Source organism: Papaver somniferum, chromosome 8, assembly GCF_003573695.1.
Source record: "Papaver somniferum cultivar HN1 chromosome 8, ASM357369v1, whole genome shotgun sequence".
Taxonomy (NCBI): domain Eukaryota; kingdom Viridiplantae; phylum Streptophyta; class Magnoliopsida; order Ranunculales; family Papaveraceae; genus Papaver; species Papaver somniferum.
Window position 1 is genome coordinate 83,378,672 of NC_039365.1, and position 22,797 is coordinate 83,401,468.

The following is a 22,797-nucleotide window of genomic DNA, read 5'->3' on the forward strand; positions in this document are numbered from 1 at the left end:
TTCAGATTCCTTTCTTCTTTTTTCTTATTTCTTACAAGGAGATTCACTATATTAAATTAAGCAATTGAGGTACAACCGACTTCCAAATCCATTCAGATCTCAATAGTTCAATTTATATACAAATTGGTCTCCTCATCTGCAGACAAAAACAGGGTAACGCAAAATTTGCCTTACAGATTGAAGTAAAATAACTTCCTCTTTCCAAGAATTATACAATTGGCAGGTATTTACCGCAAAAACAACCTTCCAAAATCGTTGAAGGTCTACAGTCAAATCTTCAAAGAGTCTTCTCAAAACCCTCAACGAACATCGACCGATCTTATATCTGCTTTTAGTTGAGATTTCTGATCTCACCTGGTGATACAAAACAGAAAAAACTCGATCATGGTCTGCTGATCAGACCTACTGCCAAAATCACCTGGTATTACCCAAGTAGGAGTGAACTCTTGATCTGAAAACCCTGGCTAAGTCATTTATCTCAGCATCCAATTTTGTTGTATTCATGACGGCAGAGATGGAACTCATTCGGCCTCTCTTGGAAATTCTATATGCAACATCAGTGGTCAAGCTTGCCATATCTCGGCTGCTTGTCAGGATTCCCAAGACAGTGGCTGAGTAAATGGTACTTGATGCCAATCTGTTCAGAAGAATCAGGGACTCTCTTACAAGTGAGGTCCTGCATGAAGAAGCAACTGTATCATAAAGCAAGACCGACAGCACAAATTAAATTTCCAATGCTGTTTGTCAAATTATTTCTAATACTACGTCTGATGGATAATTAACGATTTGAACATCGAGTAGGGAAAATAGCAGGAGTAAGATATGGGTAACAGCATATCTAACTTACGGCAGCTGCCTGTTTGGTGTCTGTAGCAATATGAATCGAGGAAACGTCATCACATGAATGAGTCACGAATACCCCACAATATGATTAATCTGGACTAGTCAAGAGACTAGCTAGGGAATTTGACCAGACCCCACCAATCACATGATGTCTCACCATATGATGTTCACGTAGCATAATCACATTTAATAACTCCCACGATTACTTTATTGTAGTAACACCGACTGGTGCTTGATAAGCAAACTATAGGTATTTAACATTACCTTTCTTTACAAATTTCTGCCGCTCCGGCCAACTCTGTTGCTTCTGCATCCACCTCTGCAGCCAATGCTTGCACAATCATACCCAGAAAATTGATCCGTTTAGATGTCTCTGGATTAAATAACACCTCGAAGCCCAAATTTCCAGAAGATGCTATGAAAGCCAACACGACGATTGCATGCCTACGAATCCTTAGGGCCTGAGAATATCATCAAAAATTGTAAAGATCCACATCACTAATTGCCAAATAAACTATTCAGTCGTAATTTATCAATGTTGAGCTAAATTTATCGACTGTATAAACTTAACCTTTCTTAGAAGAAATATAACAAATATTGAATTGCCAAACAAATTAAATGATGACCCCAGATTCTACAGACAGGCCAATAACACATTTGAAATTGTCAATCAAATTTTGCACTTCAGATCAAAATTTTGTAAAAACAGTTAAAAAAAATCTTTGTAATACAACTAGGATGTTTGTTTGACTCGAGTCCTACATCCTATAGTACCAGATTCAAGACTGACACAGGTCACTAACTAGCTAACATCAACTTTTAGATGGTGGAAAACATACCTCTAGACCATTATCTTTGCACTGTACACAATCCGCCAAGCCCTTAAGGATACTGCTAAGACCTGCACAACTTTCGCATTCATTCTCTGTCCCGTCTTTAATACCAGCGGAGAATATCATCAAAAGTTTTGGGCCTTCAAATAAAAAAACACAGACTACATAAATACCTGATATTTACGTATATGGATGGCGTCAAAACCATGTAAGTAATATGTCAGAGACACATCCGACATTGTTCACAGCAGTCTTGGTGTCATAAGGCATTGTTGCTTTTGAAGATAATTTAATTATATTCCTGAATCAAAATTCAAGTTGCATGGTACTGGTTTTATATCCAACAGAAAAAAAAATCTTCCACACTGAAGCACTCAGCAGTGACACTATGTAAAAGAATACCTACACTAAAACTGCATTTGCATGCTAAAAGTGAATTGGGTATGTAGAAAACTTCATAAGATGCGCCTTACAATTTAAAAGTAGGAACAAAAGACGCAAGGCTTGGTTTTGCACAGGCATGCCAACTTCTTTATGCAGCAGCTTTGGGACAGTTTCAAATAATAATTTCTGTCCAAACCTGGTTCAAGCACAATCACATTATTGAAGCTGTTGAAAATTTTGGTTAGAAATGTTACTCCACTTAAACTTACCTTTCTGTCTCCAAGCAAGGGTTGCTTCTTGTAACAATCAGATTCATAACAGATATTGCTACAACTTGTATTTGTTCTTCTCTGTTCCGTGACGCGATCTGATTCATTTGTTGAATGACTGAACCCCAATCAGGTGAAAAGTTTGAACTCGCACAGCCAGGAAGTCCAAATTGAGTTCTTGTGTGCATCCTTCCAGATTCCATGGATTCTACCATTTTGTCCTTCAGGCAAATGCCTTTGACCATGACATTATCCCTGAGCAGAGTACACTGAAAGATCAAATTTAAGTTCATAAGCATATTAATCTAATATCAAGTTACCATGAATAATGAAAACAACGGCTATTTGCAGCTGACCTTGAATCAGATCTTGAATCCAAACTCCACATGTGTTGCAAAATTACACGAACTATACACAACGATCTATGGACAACAACAACCTGCACAAAAAACGCTTTAAATGTCAACACTACTTCACAATTAAGGAGTCAAAAGGGTCGAATTGAACTTCTTAAATTCCAATTTTTCTCCCAAAATCGTTACAGCCTCAACGACCTGATTTCATTACTTACATTTTGAAGACTACAGAGTTCAAGTAACGCTTCAAAGAAAGTAGCTGGCTTAACCATCCCATTACTCATCTACAAGGGAGTAATGAACATACATCAATTCATAAAATGCACCATACAAAGTCAAATTTAAAGAGCGGAAAGCTTTTGATTGATACAAACATCACCAAAGGAAAGACTAACAGAAGTCATATTTCCAAATCAGCTCAAGTCATAAAATAAAGCACCAATTCTATCTATTGAAACTTACTATATGAAACATCATTTACAGCTACCGTACTACTTATATAGTGTGTATACATTCCCAGTAAAGCTAATCAACGAAATGAGTTTTAAGATAGGCAAGGAAACAGAAAAAGTGGATATAGATTTCCCATTGATATTAGATTAGTACCTTGGTTAACATCATGTATACACGAGAAACTTTGGAAGCTTCAACTGATTGCACGGAGTTCTTGTTGTCACCACTTTCTTCTCCCACAGAGCCTAGTGTTATTTTGGATAAAAAACTCAAGCTCATGCACCCGAAGAGAACGTGAAAATCCTTCGCACAAGTCACTAACAATCTGGACACTAGATTTCGTTCTGATCTATGGCTTCTTGAAGATCCCCATATCTCCACCACTTTGTTTGAAAAAGTCTGTCCAGAACATGAGGCTACATTTATTGTAGAATGGTATTCGATTATATCTGTCTGAACTCCTGCGGAAGTAGTACACTTTGGCAGTGTTGATGTCTCGGGGATAAAAGATGTCTGTTAAAAAAAAAAGTAGCATTCAAGTGGGATTCTCAGTAATGCAAGAAAAAGAACACGGATATAATGACAAAAGTTACCTTAATGGAGCGATCATTGGAAGTTGTCGGATCTATTGACAAAAAACCATGAAGTATTTATCAAAGTTAAGTAGGATAGCCAAGTTAAAAGAATAATAAAAGAAAAATGGTTTTACCGTACTTCAGGAACAAAGCTCACCACTATCAATCAAAATGGGATGCCGAGAATTAAATGGTACAGAAGATCCACTTAGAGTGTTATTTTTCTTTGTGACACCGTTGTTTTCACATGGTTGTTGATTGGGTGAAGGGTCATATGCTCTTTGATCAGGAACGCTTTTAGAGATGGCCTCTGATAGTAGATATTTAGATCCAATCCACGGAGTAATAGGAGACTGGTCTTGATTACAAGATGTGCATTCCCTACAAATAAAACCATGGTAGAGTATCATGACCATGTAGCACAGTTGACAAGTGATTACAAAATTGTTAGTCCTCTGATTGAAAAGATAAAAAAATTCGACCAAGCAAGTGATAGGTTAAGGTTACACTGCTCCTCTTGAAAAAAAAAAGCAAGGAAAACATTTTAACCAAGTCACTTCCATTCCAAGACTAAAGATTCCATAAAGCACACCAAGGACAGATCTCCCAATTTTTGGGACAGTTACACTTACATAGATTGGCCAGCATTCTGCTATATTCTGGGATGACTAGTGTATAAACATCATTATCTAATGCAGAACATTCTGCGTTCTAGTACAGAGACCAGGATATGAGATTGTAGAGAAAGGATTTTCAGTGTTACTGCTTAAGTGTGAGCATTATGGTTTAATGATTTGAGATGTTAATTAAAAGAACCAAGGCAAAAAGATACTTTTCATAATGTTTTACTTATAAGAAACTGTTTCCAAGCACTATTCATTTTGCAATATCACATATGCTTCCTGAAATTATTGTGAGGACTAAATAAGATTAAGCCAGAAATTTTAGTTGTTCAAAAACTATTATCGACAGTAGATGGAAAGTGCAGCTCAACTCACGTGCGTGCATTCATCAAATGGTGGTTATCATCGGCGTCTTTTGCTGCAATCTGTACCATCACATTTTTCAGCTGCTCCTCTTTCTGGTCCCTGTCCTTCTTAATCTCCGCACATTCCTGCTCCTGAAAGTGTAACATCATTCAGAATTAAAAATTAGTCAAAGTACTGAGCTTTAGCCAATAACAGCAATGTGGTAATTTTGAAGTGAGGTGTTTATTTTGTAAAGCATTAATCATATCAATGCGTATCAATGCATCATTCGCAGTTCAATTCTCAGAGAACAAACAAGTTAAGGTTTGATAATTTTTCACCCAGATAAATCATGAAACATTTTTTTAAGCAGTTCATACTATAAGCTAAATAATGTGCAAACCATAGACATAGTAACTTAATATAATGCATATAAAGAGATAAAAGAACATACCTTATTACTAAGCTGCTCTGAAACACGTCCTAATTCTTTCTGAAAAGAAAAAATAGATTTGATCAGAACAAACCCAACTACATTTTCCCCAAAACAAGAAAAACAAACAAATCAAAACAAAAGTTTAAGACCGAAGAAAACCTTTACCTTTAATCTGTCAATCTCTAGTTCATCTTCTTCATCATTTACAAGAATGGGTATTTGATGTGTGGGATTTGTTAAGGGTTGATGTGTAGGTTTTATTGAGGGTTGATGTGTAGGTTTTATTGAGGGTTGATGTGTGGGTTTTATTGAGGGTTGATGTGTGGGTATTGAAAAGGGTTTCTGAGAGAACTCTCTAGGCGGTGAAAAGCCATAATCAGTAGTGGATTTATTCCTATAAGATGATGATGATGGTTGCGGTGGTGGTGGTGGAGGAGGATGATGATTTTGATTAAAATATTGAGTAGGGTTTTTTGAAGCTTTAGATATGAATTCTTCTTCTACCCTAATGGCATCTTCTAAGAATTTTGTATCCCAGCAATCGAAGTCCTCCTCACAACTCATTCTTTCCTCTCTCTCTCTCTCTCTCTCTCTCTCTCTCTCTATGAAAGTTTTGTATGTTTGAAGTAATGGAGGGAAGGAGAGACGGATTAATAACGAATGAGAAACTGTAAAAGAAGAACAGATGATTCTTTTGTAGTTTACAGTTCGAACTTTAAGTAATGAACCCACAAGGGTTACCTTCGGGGATTCTATGGGTTAAATGAATTTTTACACAAGGGGAGGTTTTGAATAGTAAAAATATCAAATTACCCTTTATCCTTTTTTTCTTCTACTATGTTGAACACAAAATCTAAATCAATATCCCCATTCCTCTTTCTCTTCTCCTCTGCCGATAAGTGTATCTATTTCCTTCTTATCTTTTTCCTTTATTTGGAATCAATATATGGTCGATTTCAACAAAAATAAAAAAGTTGTTGATCAATAACTTCTATAACAATGAGTCGAATGACATAATGTTTCAGGCTTAGCCCTAATCCTGGAGTCGGAAATGCGGCTAAATAATAAATTACATGCAATTGCAAATCAAGAAGAAAAAGACTCGGGCGATCAAACTTTCAGTCAAATAGCTCCGGCGGGAAGATTAGTGATTTGAAAATCGATTTTTGAGTGTCTTGATTGATTTGAAATCTATTTTTTTAGGTTAAACATCAAAAATTATAGTAGGAATCCCAGAGTAATAGTCGGCATGATGAATAACATGCAGATTGTTACCATCAGTTTTATATCATAGTTGAATACCATACTGACTTAAATATGTTGTCTTTCATTTATTTTATTTGCATGTCTAAAGTCGGCATCGATTTATCAATGAACGCCATACCGACATTTTTACCAAATCACTAGTGTGAAAATACCAAAAAATTGGCATCGTCGATTCAATTTCTAATAATGCCGACTTCACATCACATCAGTAGGTATAGATAACAAATTTTAAAACAATGCCAATTGTGGGTTAATTTTTATGGAATGAAACTTACAATTGTCGGTATTGTCAAATTGGAATGTTCAATGCCGGCTGACATACATTCAATCTCGGTTTTTGAATTTCAATGTCGATGTTTGTATTATTTCAATGTCAATTGTTGAATTTCAATGTCGACTTATGGTTGTAACATGCACAGTTTTTCTTGGTTTATGGATAGTTTGCTGCATATGTCTTATGATTTAGGACCAAAAGCAAATCTACAAAAGCAAATGTAGCCGCTAAGAAATGAGTTAAGGAAGTTGGAACTCCTGGTAAGAAAATATTAAATGAACTTGCTGCTTTGAAACGAAAGAAGATTCTTATCTCTTCCAGGTCCATTCATTCTCGTCATGGTCGCCCTAAACGTTTTGGGGCAAATAATAGAGGTACTGACCATGTGAAAAGGAACCATAATATCATATTAATCTGTGAACATAGTGAAGATGAGTTAATATTAAGTTCTCAGCTAGAGCGGGAACATGAAGATTGAATAAGTTTTCGCAGAAGAAGAAGTTAAAAAAAAAGAGGATATCAAGAAGAAAAGAAAGAAAAATGAATCATATACTCGATCATGATCTAATGCTACCTAATCGTACAAATAACCATATTTGGGGTGAACCGAAAGACGATGGACTTTTAATTACAAAGACTCGTGGGATCATATGATATATAAAACATATGTAAGATTATCCGCTTCCTATTATATTGTAAGCATTAATAATCTTATAATCATTTATTTATGTCTGTATTTTTTCCGTTTTGTAGGATCATAAGGATGCAATATGTATTTGCAGACACCAAGCAATGTTTTTCTGGGTTTGGAAAAGAATTTTCAAGGTGTTAAAGAACTAATGGAAGTATCTGGATTGTTACCTTGGTCCTCAATTATGTTTAGCATGATGATGTTACTGTGAGACGCTTCTCCAAGAAATTTTATGGAGAAACTGGTATCTTGTATTTCCCATATGACGAGATGACCTTGATCGACATGATGCTCAACGCAAATTCTAGGCCTTGATGTATAAGGTAAAGTTGTTTTGGAAGGAAATTACACCAAGGAATTAGATTAAGACGAGTTGCACATTCTGACTGAGAAGTTGTTTGGTTGGGACAACGCAAAACTTTCATTTGTCTGGTAAGTATAGTGTCAACGCGTTCAACCTACTTATGCTAAAGAAATTTTTTGGAGAGACAAAGGATAAAGAAGCCCTTGAAAACTTAGATTCATCAGAAACTCGTCGTATAGACGTTGCATATGTGTTACACGTCTTGGGCACCAGGATCTTCCCTGACACAAGTGGAAATTGAGCGATGCCAACTTCCTACAGTTGTTGGATCCTTTGGAGGAGGTCCGCAACTACTAGGGGCATTGCAGTAGTTGCATCTCAATTTTTCGGGAACTTCACTCTCCTCCGGGTAATTTATATTGGAAGTTTTGCCATCATTTTTTTTTATTTTTTGATTATGTCGGTTTATATATATATATATATATCATTTGTTAGATTTTGACATATGTTTGGACGTATGAACACTTTCTAACATTGTTCGTGGACAACAAATTCTTGATGAAAAAATAGAATTGAGAGTCGTATCAACATAGATCTTTCATATACGAATTTAAAGGGGGTTCAAACCCAGGTAACAATTACAAATGATATATAAGTGAATTTCATTGTAAGAACCAAGAAAAATGATTGAGCTAATTGTGCGATCAATGGATGCGCAATAAATATTTGAAGAACCTTATCCGACCGCTATTCCAGTTTATGTGTATAATTTAATCAGTGGATAATTTCTTACATAACCGGCCTAACTTGCCATTCACACCTTCATATAGTTGTTCTGCACTGTAAATTGTATTTGAGGAATACACATTAATTCTATCCTCCGCCTTGATGTCGTTGAGCATTTGACTTGGTATCGAATTCATGAGGTTTTAGCTTTGAAATTACATAGTGCCCAACAAAAATCTTTAGATCTCCCGGATAAACTTAGGCCTTTCTTCACTTTCCTGCAATCCTAACATTCATCTAATCAATTCAAGCATACATTCCATCATTCCATTTCAGCTGCACAAGATCAAATACCAACTCTTCTTTTTATTCTCGATTTAACATCAAGAATCTCCTCCATTGATCAGCATCAGCTCAACTGCAGAGACAACCTCTTCTTCTCTGTTTAATTTCAAATCAAATCAAAACCCATGTTTCTAATTACGTTTCGAATTCAGATTATAACCAAAACCCATCTTGACTTCCATCTCAGACTCAGTTCAACAGCACATCCATTCATTTTCTTATTCCTTGTCGTCTCAATCCAGGTTCAATTTAACCATCTTTTAATCTGATTTTCTCGGTCTGACCTCATACAAATTCTAGTTCATCTGACAAACAACATCATTTCTTCTTCCTTGATTCGAACATCAACAATACTCTCAACCGACAGCAACAACTAATCTTTGTCTCTATCGATCTTCTCCTTTCATTAGTGCAAGTTCATGGCAGATCATCCATCTCGTCATTGTTTTCTCGATTCAATACTATGATGCAATTCTAATCACTTGTTACAATTGAGATCACCCGTTGATCTCCTATGAAAATATCATCTTCTCCATCTCAGTCAGATTCAGAAATAGCTCATGAGAAGGAAGAAAATAGAACAAATAGTTTTCTATGATTTCTACCTACTTACGTCTAAGTAGTTGGGACCTTATTTCGACACCCATAGGTAGGATGAGGGAAACCCAGTGGTAGCCCCTTAACCTTGGTATTCCCTTTAAAAGTGGGTGCTCTGATCACAAATGTGTGGGTGCTCTAGTACATGGTCACCCCTTAACCTAAACTAGACTCTCAATATTATTTTTCATTTAAATGGTCGTTTTGCTCTTCTTGCTCTACTTGGATGATTTCTTCTTTTTACTTCAGCATGACTCCAAAGTACCCAAATACTCAAAAACAAAATGCAAAATACCATAATTTACAAGAAAATAGAAAAGAAAGCATAAATAATAGATATAAATTAGGGTATTTTTTTACACATATCATCTATTAAGTTTAATCCTTCAAGAGCCTTAAGTTCTATGAATTAGACTAATTAATGAGTAATTTATTTAACACAGGTCAAGCTTATACATGCAATTGATGAGTGCCAAATATTGCACATTTCTACACCTTTTCATTGGCATTTAACTCATCTTTTGCGCTTTAAAATAATATATTATCCCAAATTCTCTATTTTCATTGTTTTCAAGAATAAATACTTGTACTAATTAATTTTGTGTTTTTAGGTACTAAATAAAGCTTGGATGAATTGAAAAGCCAAAAGAAGCGGAGAATTAGTGACAATGGGAGAGAGACAACAAAGCTTCCGCTAGAAAGCAGTGAAAAATATTGTTTGCACCTCATCCGCAAGTGAAGAATGTTGTTTGCAAGACTCAAAACTAGGTGTGGGCTTGAGATATTAGCTTTGAAGAAGGTTTGGGCCTAGAAGAAGATCTTCCAAGAGGTAAAACCCAAGATCCAAGACCCGAACCCGTTTTCACCCTGAGCCGTCAGATTTTATACAACTGCTCAACATCCAACGGCGTCTCCAATTCATACATTAAAGTTCGCTACACCTGCCCAACACCCTAACACCTACCATTTCTTCTCTTAGTCGAACAGAAGCCAAATACCACCTTCACTTCACTTTCTTCTTCCCGACAGAACCCGCACCTTCACTTCACGTCTCTCCATCACCGACCACCTCTGAGCTCAGCCACTCTATCAGCCACCCTATGTAATCAATCAACCTCCTAGTCTCCATCTATCTCTATCTTAGCTTCTTCTCCAAAACAGTAACCCTAGAAGCTAGGATTGAGAGAGATAGAGTTAGGGTTATCTTCAATAGCTAAAGCAAACATCAAATCAAGACTTGCAGGTCTGAATTGCAGAAGGGGTTTGTCAGAAAACGTGTTTTGAGTAAGTGGGTATTCTCTAATTATCAAATTCTAGCGATGGAGGAGAAAATTTTGTATAAATAGGGATGAGAATTGTGATGTAAAACTCATGCCCGGATTAGTCGGTGCACCAAGCTGTAGTTTATATTTGTTTTCAGTATTATTATCATGTTTTAATTCAATAACTAGGGTTTATATGAAACCCATAATCTACTGCTAAGTTTGGTTCATGTATTGATAGTGTTCATGTTGTGCTATAATGTTTAGGATAAATATAATCTGAGCACTTCATCATTTTACTTTCACAGTGTATGCCATGTATCCATTATAGTTAGAATACTTCTATGGTGAGTGTTTTGCAACTCATGCTTAACAGAGTGTTGTTCGATCATTTGACTAGTTGTGCCTTAATCCGACAGTTAGTACTTCGGAAAGATACCTTAGTTGCGATTAGAACATCCATCTTAGGAAAGGTTTAGTTATCTAAGTGATTAAACTAATCTATGATTAGTTGTACTGTGAGAAGACATATGATACTAGGGGTTAGTTAGTTACCTTAGTTGACATTAAGCCATCCATTGAGACCTTGGATAAAACGGCAGACTTGCATCTTGTCCGGTGTCCATTACAAGCGACAAGAACATTATTGAAATTGGACTGACTTAGCTGAGATTAAATGGTGGATTCGACTGCCCTAGTGCCCTTTAATCTGCATTCTTGTATTCTATTTTGTGTTGCATTACCAACATCTAGCTGTATCGGCAAACAAAACAACCCTTTGTGTTACTCTCTATTTGAATCAGTTGTAGAAAATATCCTAGCTTCGACTTACACCCACATTGTCCTTGTGGATCGATATGTGCTTGCCCTGTGTTACATTAGGATACTATGCACTTGCAGTTATCATTGTAGGTACTCTTTCTAGACCTACCAAGTTTTTGGCGCCGCTGCCAGGGACTCGGTAGCAGTGTAGCCGAAGTTTCTTCTTTACTTAATTGATTCTTAGCTTAATCTTGTATATATGTGTTAAATTATTGTGTTAGATTAGTGTTAGTGGTAGTTTTAATTTTTCAGTCACTTGAATCATCATATATCTTGCATCTTGTCATTGCACTTTGAACCACTTCCTGCCATATCTCTTTAGAGTAATCCATTTGTTCATCCTGCATCTCATGTGTTAGCTTTTAGTTATTTGCATCTATTTTGTTTTCTTTCTCGGTTCTCTGCATTTGCAATCTGTAGCCTACCATTGTAGTTTAACTGCTTAACTTAAAATCCATTTGTACATATTTGTTTCAGTTATAGATTGCAACTTGTCTGTCATTAGTTTAACTAAGTTGTATTAATCCAGCTGTGATATCATCTGCATTCTGTTAAATTCTTGCATCTTTTTAGTTTATTGCATACTGCCATCTCATCAGTTTCTTCTGTATTCAAGTTCATATATGATGTTTTTCTCCGTTTAAATAGTTCTGAATCATCTGTTACTTTGTTGTTGTATCATAGCTTAGTTAATCCATTTTCATATATATCTTGTTAAGACTGCCTTTGCATCTAGTTGTAGCTTTAAACTTCAATCATTCTGCAACTTTTCTTTCTGCCATTCGCATAACTGCATCTGTAGGTAGTTTTGTTGATAGTTCATGTTATAAAGTTGCTAGGTATCTGCTGTTTTTAACTTTCTTAGAGTACAGTAAAACCATCTGTATATTTCCATCAGTCAAGCATCTTTGTATCTCATCTGTTATTCTTCTCCTTCTGCAGCATGTCTGTATCTGCACCATTTTTAATCTTTTGGCATTTGTAACTAGTTGCATTCTGCATTTTAGTTGTGAATATGTTAGGTTTGTTTTATCTTTCAAACTCTTTTAGTTCATAGGTCATTGCATCATTGGTTCTGTAATTTTCCAATCCACTTAAACTATTTCAGTAGTCATAAGCATTATATTGTAACATGAACATTGCATCCGTAACGTTAGCATTGGAGTTGTAGCTGGTTTTGCAGATCACTATCAGTATACCGTATTCAGCATCTCATTTCAATTTATGCATTCTAGCAATATCATTGTATATAAGTGCATTGTTTGTGCATCATATCTAATTTGTATCATGTAGTTTCTTGCATTTGTTACTTGTAGCTTAGTTCTATAAGCATCTTAGATTTTACTTTCATCAGCATATCTGCATATTATGCATCTTAGTCTAGGTGAAAGCTTCGATCCTTGTAAAGCTGTAGCTTGACCCTGTAAAGTTCTGTAGCTAGTTCTGTTTATTGCTCAAGTTGAAATTTTGATTAGGTTTCTGCTGTTTTTAGTTGTATCAGTATATAATACACTGCAATGTGTAAATATCCACCTGTAAATATCCATCAGTAAGTCATATAAGATTGTGATATCTTTGTCTCAGTTTTAATACATGTTGTTTCATTCTGTCACCTGTACCTGAACTCGAAGTAACAAAGTCTGAGCTGTCCATATCTCAGCTGCATTATAACATCCACCTTGAGATTGCTGAACCTTTGGCTGTGCTAGCCAACCCTGCAGAGCATGATTTGTTCTCATTTCAGCTGCCAGTTAAATAGCAGTTTGCAGCTTGTACACGATTTTTGTTCCATTTTATCCTGTTCAAATCCCTCATCCGGGGGATAGCTTAGCTTTCATTCTAGCACATTAGTGTGACTTGCAACATTAGTTTTGATGTAACATTGCATCTGACAGTGGTAAAGAGGTTACTCTCTACGTTTCCTTGCTTTACCTGCACATTTCTGAGAACTGAACTTCTCCTCTGAGTCACCAGGTGCCTGCGAAACTGACGTAAGAGCTAAGTAAAAGCAGAAAAGGAGCATGACAACGTGTTAATGAGCCTAAACCCGGTTCTGTACCGGCGGTATTGTTTTCGAAACTCATTATCAATCATGACTGTATGAATGCTACACAATATCTACCTGCTGAAACTAGTTATCTCACATAGCCTTGTTAAACCCATGCATCATATAACATATTTGAGCATAATCTTGTGATATCCGGGTAAAAATTTTACCTACTGAAATTGCTATCTCTGTGTATGCATCTGTCAAAATCTGAAATATTGATAACTGTATATATGCTTCCATAATTTAGACACCCATTCACATAAACACTTTGTTTGTCTGATGCACTGGCAACCCTACTGAGCATTTCTTTTAACTCCTGCAATCTGTGATATCTGAGTAAATTATTTGCTTGCTATCTGACAGTCAATCCCTGAACGTTTGATGCTCTGTCTTGAATAATAGATCATGTTTGCCTGAAATTCAACCATCGCTGCATCTTGAGTGTGCGCATATGAATCTGTGAAGTTAGAATAACATATTTACTTGTTAAATTTGTTATTTTGTTATTTTTATGTGCGTCTCTCAATCTCTGTTAAACCTTGTGACTGTCCTGTCTCCGATAACTGTCTGTCACTAGAGAGAGATCATGTCAGGATTTTGGTCTACAACTGAGGATGAGAAATTATCGCAGAAATCAATCAAAGAACTTGCTTACGAGCATGCTTCACGTTATGAGCCTCCCACAGACCATGATGTCAATAGTTATAAGGATTGTTATGGACATTTTCATAATCTTGAGCCTCAACACATGTACCCTAATGACTATTCACACGTGTATCATCCACCACAGAGTGAAAATGAACATCTTTACAGTGTCCAACTCACACATTCGTCCCTTTTGGATCAGTTAGAGGCTCAAATCACTGCTTTAGAGATGCATGTATATGTTAAATCTGTCACATCTATGTCATCTAGGCAAGTTGAACTTTCTGTTTGCGTCTTCTGTGGCTGCACAAATCATTTAACTGAACATTGCCCTGAAATGCATGCTTACAGGCAATCTAGAGAAGGCCATGAAAATCAAAAATATGAAATGTCTACAGATTATGATCCTGACAGTCATTGGGACCATAATCAATCTTTTGAAGGTTGCGATCAATATTTTATAGATCCTAATGACCATGCACACATGTATCATTCACCACAGTGGGAAGTTGAACAATTTTATACTTCCCCGACCTCTTGCACGCAATCTGTGGAAGAAAATCTCATACTCATTGAACAAAATAATGCTAGGTTTGAATTGAATTTATTGCATGATAAACCTGTAGATGGGGAGAAACGATTTGTTGGTTTTCTAGGGAACGAAGAGACGATCGAGCGTTCGAAGATTCCTCAACCGAGCAAACTGCCTAACCTCAAACAGATACACTGCACGAGAGTGCTTTTAAGTTAGAGAGATCAATCTGTAGGACTCCGGCCTAAACCAAGTCAATGGTCGTTTCAGAGTCAATCCAGTCACAAAAAGGAAAGAGGGTTGATTTGTAGGAGGGAAGCTGAGAAGTGTGTGATATTAATGATAATATGTGAATGTGTTGCGAATGATGAATAAGTTTGAGTGATTGAAAGAGTGTTGGTCACATGATTCTTGATTAGACGATGGATTGTCCGTTCAATATCTCGTGGATTTTCTGTGTGTTTTTCGTATTGCCTTTCAATCATGGACTCGGAGACTTATTTATATTGCTGGAAAATGTAAAACACATTGATCTCCAATAAGTGTGACAGCTGCTCGAGTGAAAGAGTGGGAAAGTGGGAAACCGTGGTTTCACCAGTTCCTCGTACGTGAGAGGGTTGGTTAATTGTCCACCCACTACTTTGTTAACTTTCTCAACTGCTTGTACGACTTACTCACATTTCTCATCGTGGATGAACACACGTGTTGTAGGCCGCCAGACCAAAGCCTTAATGGATATCCCCATGTGACGTGATTGATGTCTCACGAACGTGTATTTGACTAGTCAGTCATTTCATTTGATTAGAAAATGGGTCTAAATTTGTTCAGTGGAGCATTCATGGATCGAGCGTCTTCTAAGACACAGTTCTCGAATGAATGCTGATAGTCTTAATAAATATTACTCCAGCAATTGATCGATAAATTACTATGAATCGAGCGTTTGAGCAAGTATTGCTCACTCGATGAATTACTGAATATTGATAACTGGATCAATGTTTGAACAATTGAGCGAGTATTGTTCGTTCAGTGAATTACTGAATATTGATAGTTGGATCAATATTCGAGCAGATGAGCAAGTATTGCTCATTCGATGGATTTATTGGTAATGTGACCAAATAATAATTAATTAAAATATTGGCAGGGCTGAATATTATATAATTAATTTAGATGTTGATCGCCAGATCAATCATAAAATTATTCGTGTTTGAACTACTCAGAATTGTGATTCAGCGAGCGTTTGTTTGAAACCCTAATTTTCGATCAATTGTTTGTCAATTGATGAATTGCTGAAAGTAGGCTATCGAGTAAAGGAGGGACCGACCACATGGGATGATGGACGACCATGTGGCTCCCAAGTGCTTGAGTGAGCGTGCTCCAGGGTCCTTTGCTGACCGGCTGGTGAAAGAATGATCAAATGCTAGTGTTGATCATTTATTAGAATAGTGCTCGAGCGAGCTTTAGGTAGTAAAACCTAATTGTGGATAGGTGAGGGACCGACCAAGAGGGCATGGGACCGGCCCTTGGTGGTCTTGTTTCCAGTTGCCAGTCGTTTGAGTGAGTCCCAAATTGGTTGGAGAGAGTTTGGACCCAATATGAGCGATTGCTAGCAAATTAGGTCAAAATTGTGAATATATGTGGGACCGGATCCTTGCAAGCCTTAGGTCCGGCCTTCGTCGGTCAAGGCAGCATGCCCGTGTCACCACGGTGTCCGTGTCTCAGTCCTGAGGGTTTTGGTATTTTCTGACGATCGTTCGAGCAATATTTTGGATTTTCAGAAGAGTTTGATCTTGACTGAAACTCTCAATTTTTGCTCGAATGAGCAAGAAGAACTTTGCTCATGCAACAAATAATTTGAGAATATAAAATAATAATATTTTAATTTTGACGTGGGAAGCCTGTGGTCGGTCGTATGACCTTTTGGCTTTTCCATGGTTTGAGCAATTCTGTCAAACGATGGAATTCCATGAGATGATGGAAATGATAATATGTGAAAACAAGGAATTGTGAAGTATGGGACCGGCCAAGGCTAGGGCATGGCCGGCCGGTTAGGTGGCCCGGTCCCGTGAAACCCTTTCCCTATTTTTGTTCGATGAAAGCATGGAAACCCAAGAGTTTCTCATAAACGAGGGAGTTTGCTAAAGTGAGGGAAACTCTATGATATGAGAGAGGAAATAAAAAATATTAGTGAAAATAAAATAAGGGAGGGACCGGCGACGGCATGACCGGCCGGCCGGTGGGCCCGACCCCACACCTTTCCTTATTTTATTAATTATTGTTTTATTTACATGGGTCGCCCGTTCGTCCATACTTTGATAGTTCGTTCGTGTGTTTGGGTGCTCGTTTGTGCATTATTTGTCGAGTACACACGCACCATTTTCTCAGGACTTACTCGATGACGGTCAGACGCCCGATTGTGGAGTATTTATTACTAATTCATGAAATTCTGCTGGGAATGATTCATGAAAAGTAGTAATAAAGTGAGTTGAGCATCTATTACTAATCCATGAAATCCAGTCGGGGAATTCAAGGAACGGAGTAATGAGATAAAGTGATTATCTATTACTAATCCATGGGATCAGCCGGGGATCAGCCTTGGAACGGAGTAATAAGGTAGAATAGATTATCTTCTAGGAATTCAGTCGGTGAATGTCAAGGTAGAATTAATCTATTGTAGAATCGAGATATGAGATAGTTGAAGCCTCATACTCGTTCTGAAAGGTGCATATTCAGGAAACAACGTGCAGCGTTGTTAACGTCCTGAAGGCGTTTTTCCCTCTCAACAAACAATTATGTATGGAGAGCCGCCTGAAACTATACACGGTCTCTCTACATAGTCAGGGAACAACAAATGAGTGTCGCCGACGTCCTGAAGGCGTTTTGCCCTCTCAACAAACAATTATGTATGGAGGACCGCCCAATCGTTCTTCTATGTAGAGGCAGGTCTCTCTATGTAGTTAGGGAACAACGAGTGTCGTCGACGTCCTGAAGGCGTTTTTCCCTCTCAACAAACAATTATGTATGGAGGAACGCCCAATCTTTATTCTACATAGAGAGGCACGATGAAATGCGTAGCATCGAACGCTCAGCAAGTGAGAGGCCTTTCGAGAAACATATTCATCGTGGCTCTGAGAGGTACTCGATCAGAGATCGTGAAAACGGTTCGCGGATCGTAAAAACATAAATCTTCACATGCGTTCCTGAAGCCGAGTCAGAAACATGCAGTATCATGATTTTACGATTTTAACCCTTGCTGAAAATCCACCATCAACAAAACCGTATAGCAATGCTTCTGAATTACCTTTCTATAGTGGCGCAGCGTATCAACGGTAACTCAGCTCAATCTAGAAATTTAGGTTAAAATTTCCAGAGACCTGACTTCTTGAATCGAAGAATTGAATCAAATTCGATGCAAGGCTCTCGAATTGATGACAGAATCAAATCAATGCAAGGCTTTAGAGAAAGACTCTAGTTTAATATCTCTTAAAAACTGAATGATAAAAACTATCTTACAATCCCTTATTTATAATAACCTAACTTTCCTAAAAATCGAGCATCTAAAAAAAAAGGAAATCATAAAAGAAAAGGAAATCTAAAAAAAAAGGCCAAAATTAGGAAAGGTATCAAGATGCTGCATCAGGTCCCGCCGGGTTAGAAGGATTCGACCACGAATCTGGAACTGGGTCCGGTGGAACAAAATGTGATAAATAACGAACATTGAAGACATCCGAAGTGTTGATGTTTGCTGGAAGTTGTAGGCGATAAGCATTGTCATTAATTCATTCCACGACTGTGAGAGGACCTATTTTTTTTGCCTTGAGTTTATTATAAGCATGAGCCGGCATTCGATCTTTAGTGAGAAATACCCAAACTTGATCACCTACTTTGAAGAGAACACGACGGTGACGAGAATCAGATGCAGCTTTGTACTTTGAGGAGGATGATTCGAGATTGGAAATAACCTGCGTATGAACCTTATGAATGTTGTCTATAAAATCATCAGCTACACCATGAAGACGTGTACGGTCTGGAAGAGTAGATAAATCCAAAGGACCATGAAGGAGAAGACCATAAACGACCTGAAATGGACTGAACCCTGAACTTCTATTTAGTGAATGATTATGAGCAAACTCTGCTTGAGGAAGTTTTGAATCCCAAGTTTTAATAGAATCACCCACAAGGCAGCGAAGCAAATTCCCCAAAGATCTATTGGTCACTTCTGTTTGACCGTCCGTTTGAGGATGATAAGCGGAGCTCATGTCAAGGCTGGTTCCTAGTAATTTCCATAAAGACCTCCAAAAATGACCTAAGAACCGAGAATCCCGATCAGAAACGATGGAAGTTGGCAATCCATGGAGTCTGTAAACCTCTCGAAAGAAAAGTGTTGCGACTTGGACTGCATCTGATGTCTTTTTACATGGAATGAAGTGTACCATCTTGGAGAAACGATCAACAATGACAAAGATTGAATCGAAACCCTTTTGTGTACGAGGAAGACCCATCACAAAGTCCATACTGATGTCCGTCCATGGTTGTGTTGGAATAGGGAGAGGAAGGTAGAGACCGGCATTCGTGGCATGACCTTTTGATGTCTGACAAACTGTACAGCGTTCGACAAAACGCTCAACATCACGTCTCAATGCAGGCCAAAAATAAGATTGAGAAAGTAAATGCAACGTCCGGTCGCGACCAATGTGACCTTCATTATGTGTTTCAGCAACAAGTTTAAGACGGAGGCTGCAGTCTGGAATGCAAAGACGACTGTCTCAAAACAGAAAGCCATCATGCATAGTGAAATCTCGAGAAAGACCATTCTGAACGTCAAGAAGAACTCGACCAAAGAAGTCATCAGACTCATACAAATCAGCAAAGGTAGAAAATCCCGGAACTGAGACATGAAGAACACTCAGCAAAGAATGGCGACGACTCAGGGCATCAGCAACTCGATTGGAAACACCTGACGTGTGTTTGATAACAAACGTAAATTGTTGCAAGTAAGATATCCAGGATGCATGACGAGCTGAGACTTTATCTTGACTGTTCAGGTGCTTTAAGGCATCATGATCTGTGTAGAGAACAAATTCTTTATGGAAAAGATAATGTCTCCAGTGTTTGATTGCTTGAACCACTGCATAAAATTCCACATCGTAAGTACTATAACGTAGTCGAGCTCCAGCCAGCTTTTCACTGAAGAAGGCGATAGGCCTGTTGCGTTGGCTCAAGACAGCACCAATGCCCAACTTAGAAGCATCACTATGTAGCTCAAAAACTTGAGTAAAATCTGGAAGAGCTAGTATAGGTGCTGATAACAATTTTGTTTTAATGATCTCAAAAGCTGTAGTTGCTTCGGTAGTCCAAGTGAAGACACTATCATGACGAATACAATCAGTGATAGGTGCCATCAAACTGCTAAATTGCGGCACAAATCTTCGATAAAAAGATGCTAGACCATGAAAACTTCGAGTTTCAGATAAAGTAGTAGGAGTAGGCCAAGATTTGATTGCTTCTACTTTGCCTGGGTCGACGGCTAGCCCTTCTGCTGAGACGATGTATCCAAGGAAGTGAACCTCAGGAGAGCCGAACTCACACTTCTTTAGTGTGGCAAATAGTTGATCTCGACGGAGAACAAGAAGTACTTCTCTCAAGTGTGCAAGATGTTCTGTGAAACTTACTAAATATGAGAATATCATCAAAATAAACGACTACAAACTTACCTATGAAGGGCCGAAGAGATTGATTCATAACGCGCATGAAAGTGCTTGGTGCATTGGACAAGCCAAAGGGCATGACAAGCCATTCAAAAAGTCCTTCTCGAGTTTTAAAAGCCGTCTTCCATTCATCTCCTGGACGGATTCGTATCTGATGATAACCACTTCGAAGATCCAGTTTAGAGAAAATCGTTGCAGCTCCAATTTGATCTAATAGATCGTCGAGACGGGGAATGGGAAATCTATAGCGTACTGTAATTTTATTTATAGCACGGCTATCGACACACATCCTCCAAGATCCATCCTTCTTTGGTATAAGCAAAGCTGGGACTGCACACGGACTCAGACTTTCACGTAAATATCCTTCAACACAAGATCCTCAACTTGACGTCTAAGTTCTTCATGCTCACTCGGACTCATACGATAATGAGCTCGATTAGGAAGAACAGCATCTGGAATTAGATCAATATGGTGTTGAATGTCTCTGAGGGGAGGAAGGCCGGGTGGTAACTCATTGGGAAAAACATCCTGAAACTCCTCCAATAGTCTTTGAAAATGTTCCGGAGGTGATGGTAAAGACTCTCTGACAACCGAATTGATCAATATTAGAACATATCCTTCCTCTCGAAGTGTTTGTTCAAAAGCCTTTTTTGCTGCAAGAGAAGGACTGGAGCTGATGGTGTATGTTGTTTCTCGGGCAAAGAAGGCTGTAAAGTGAAATTGTGATTATTGTAACGAAAACTGTAGGTATTATGATAGCCATCGTGTTGTACTCGAAGATCAAATAACCAAGGGCGTCCTAAGAGTAGATGGCAAGCATCCATTGGAGCAATATCACAATGAATCTGATCCTTATATGAATCACCCACCGAGAAAGAAATTAATGCTCGTCGAGTTATGAGTACATCGGTTTTCCGATCCAACCATGCCAACTTGTAGGGGTTAGGATGTAGTTCTGTTGATAATTGAAGTTTGTTTACAACTTCCTCAGCAATGACGTTTTCGCTACTTCCAGAATCAATTATGAAGTTGCGCACCTTGCCTCCAATAGTACACTTTGAATGAAAAAGATTATGTCGTTGAGGGTTAATATCTGTTCCACGCGGAGCTAAACACACACGTCTTAACATTAATGCTGGTCCACTATCAGCTGTAAGAACCTCCACTTCATCTTGTGGCTCCGCAGTTTCCTCATCGTAAGTTACTTCAACGTCATTACCAGCAGTGTCAAGGAGGATGCCTCTTCTGTTTCTAGTGGGGCAGTTAGACTGTCGATGACCTATATCTCCACAAGAAAAGCAACGAATTGAGTTTGGTCGAGTTTGTCGCTGGTCAAGAGCAGGAACAATGGAAGAATCTGTTTTGACAGGTGCAGCATCGTCTGGTACTGTATGAGGTGTATTTGGACGCAAAGAACGAATACTAGACCAAGAGGAGAATGATGATTTTGTTTGTGCTTCAATGGTCAAAGCTTGTTGATGTGCTTCGGAAAGTGTCAGAGGGTTGAAAAGATTGATGGTGTGTTGAATCTGTTGCCGTAACCCTGCTGTAAATCGTGCTACCAACTGACGCTCAGAATCTTGTACATCAACACGATGAAGAAGTAAAAAAAATTCGGTAGAGTAATCAGCTACAGAACGGGTGCCTTGGCGGATGGTATGGAGACGTTGAAACATAAGCTGATCATAATTGTAAGGCAAGAATGTTTTCTTAAGTTTCGACGAAAGCTTATCCCAGGACATGATCTTTGGTTTTCCGAGACGTGCACGAGTTGTCTTCAATTGTGTCCACCATGCAGCTGCTCTTCCACGAAAACGCATTGTTAAAACAGGAACACATCGATCCATTGGAGCTCGTTTGAACTCTAGAATTTCTTCTACCGTGACTATCCAATCGAGCAGTTCTTCAGCTGAAGAATTTCCATGAAACTCTGGTATCTCGGTTTTGAAACCCGATTCCCAATGAATAAGCGCTGTTGCATTTTGTACGTTATCTGGTGCTAGGGTACGGTTGTTGTGTAGAGTAGCAAAGGGGTTAACGTCGTCTGCAAACGGGTTTTCTTCGTCATCAACTTCATCCCTGTTATTGTTAGCGTGTTCAACATGTTCGCGCACTGCGGGTGTTGGTTGCTGAACAAGAAGGGCTTGGAGCGCGGTTGTGATGGAAGCCATCTGGGCTTGTAGCTCAGCAATAGCGTCACGAGTGATTTCTGCTTCAGTACGTACTGGTGCTCGACGAGGTCTTGGCATTGTAGTAACAGAACGTTGCCTGTCTCTGATACCAACCTGGCGCAGCGTATCAACGGTAACTCAGCTCAATCTAGAAATTTAGGTTAAAATTTCCAGAGACCTGACTTCTTGAATCGAAGAATTGAATCAGATTCGATGCAAGGCTCTCGAATTGATGACAGAATCAAATCAATGCAAGGCTTTAGAGAAAGACTCTAGTTTAATATCTCTTA

At 38.2% G+C, this 22,797-nt stretch overlaps 1 protein-coding gene across 1 annotated transcript; it reads right to left on the minus strand.

The window, feature by feature from the left end:
* Positions 1-21: 21 nt before the first annotated feature.
* On the minus strand, positions 22-5,772 carry LOC113302408. Its single transcript, XM_026551312.1, has 13 exons — positions 5,283-5,772; positions 5,136-5,174; positions 4,712-4,833; positions 3,871-4,094; positions 3,732-3,763; positions 3,292-3,651; positions 2,901-2,969; positions 2,686-2,768; positions 2,330-2,584; positions 2,150-2,256; positions 1,683-1,816; positions 1,108-1,304; positions 22-676 (listed from the first exon to the last, which is right to left on the minus strand). The coding sequence occupies exons 1-13, from the start codon at positions 5,679-5,681 to the stop codon at positions 415-417; spliced, it is 2,283 nt and encodes a 760-aa protein (XP_026407097.1). The 5' UTR covers positions 5,682-5,772; the 3' UTR covers positions 22-414.
* Positions 5,773-22,797: the final 17,025 nt, after the last annotated feature.

What these genes read in the sequence shown, in the direction of transcription:
- LOC113302408 (XM_026551312.1), bottom strand. Translation starts at nt 5,681, where the DNA reads ATGAGTTGTGAGGAGGACTTCGATTGCTGGGATACAAAATTCTTAGAA. An exon ending in TATACATGATGTTAACCAAG is followed by an intron (nt 2,970 to 3,291) that starts GTACTAATCTAA and finishes ACTCCCTTGTAG; the next exon opens with ATGAGTAATGGGATGGTTAA. An exon ending in GATTCAAGATCTGATTCAAG is followed by an intron (nt 2,585 to 2,685) that starts GTCAGCTGCAAA and finishes TACTCTGCTCAG; the next exon opens with GGATAATGTCATGGTCAAAG.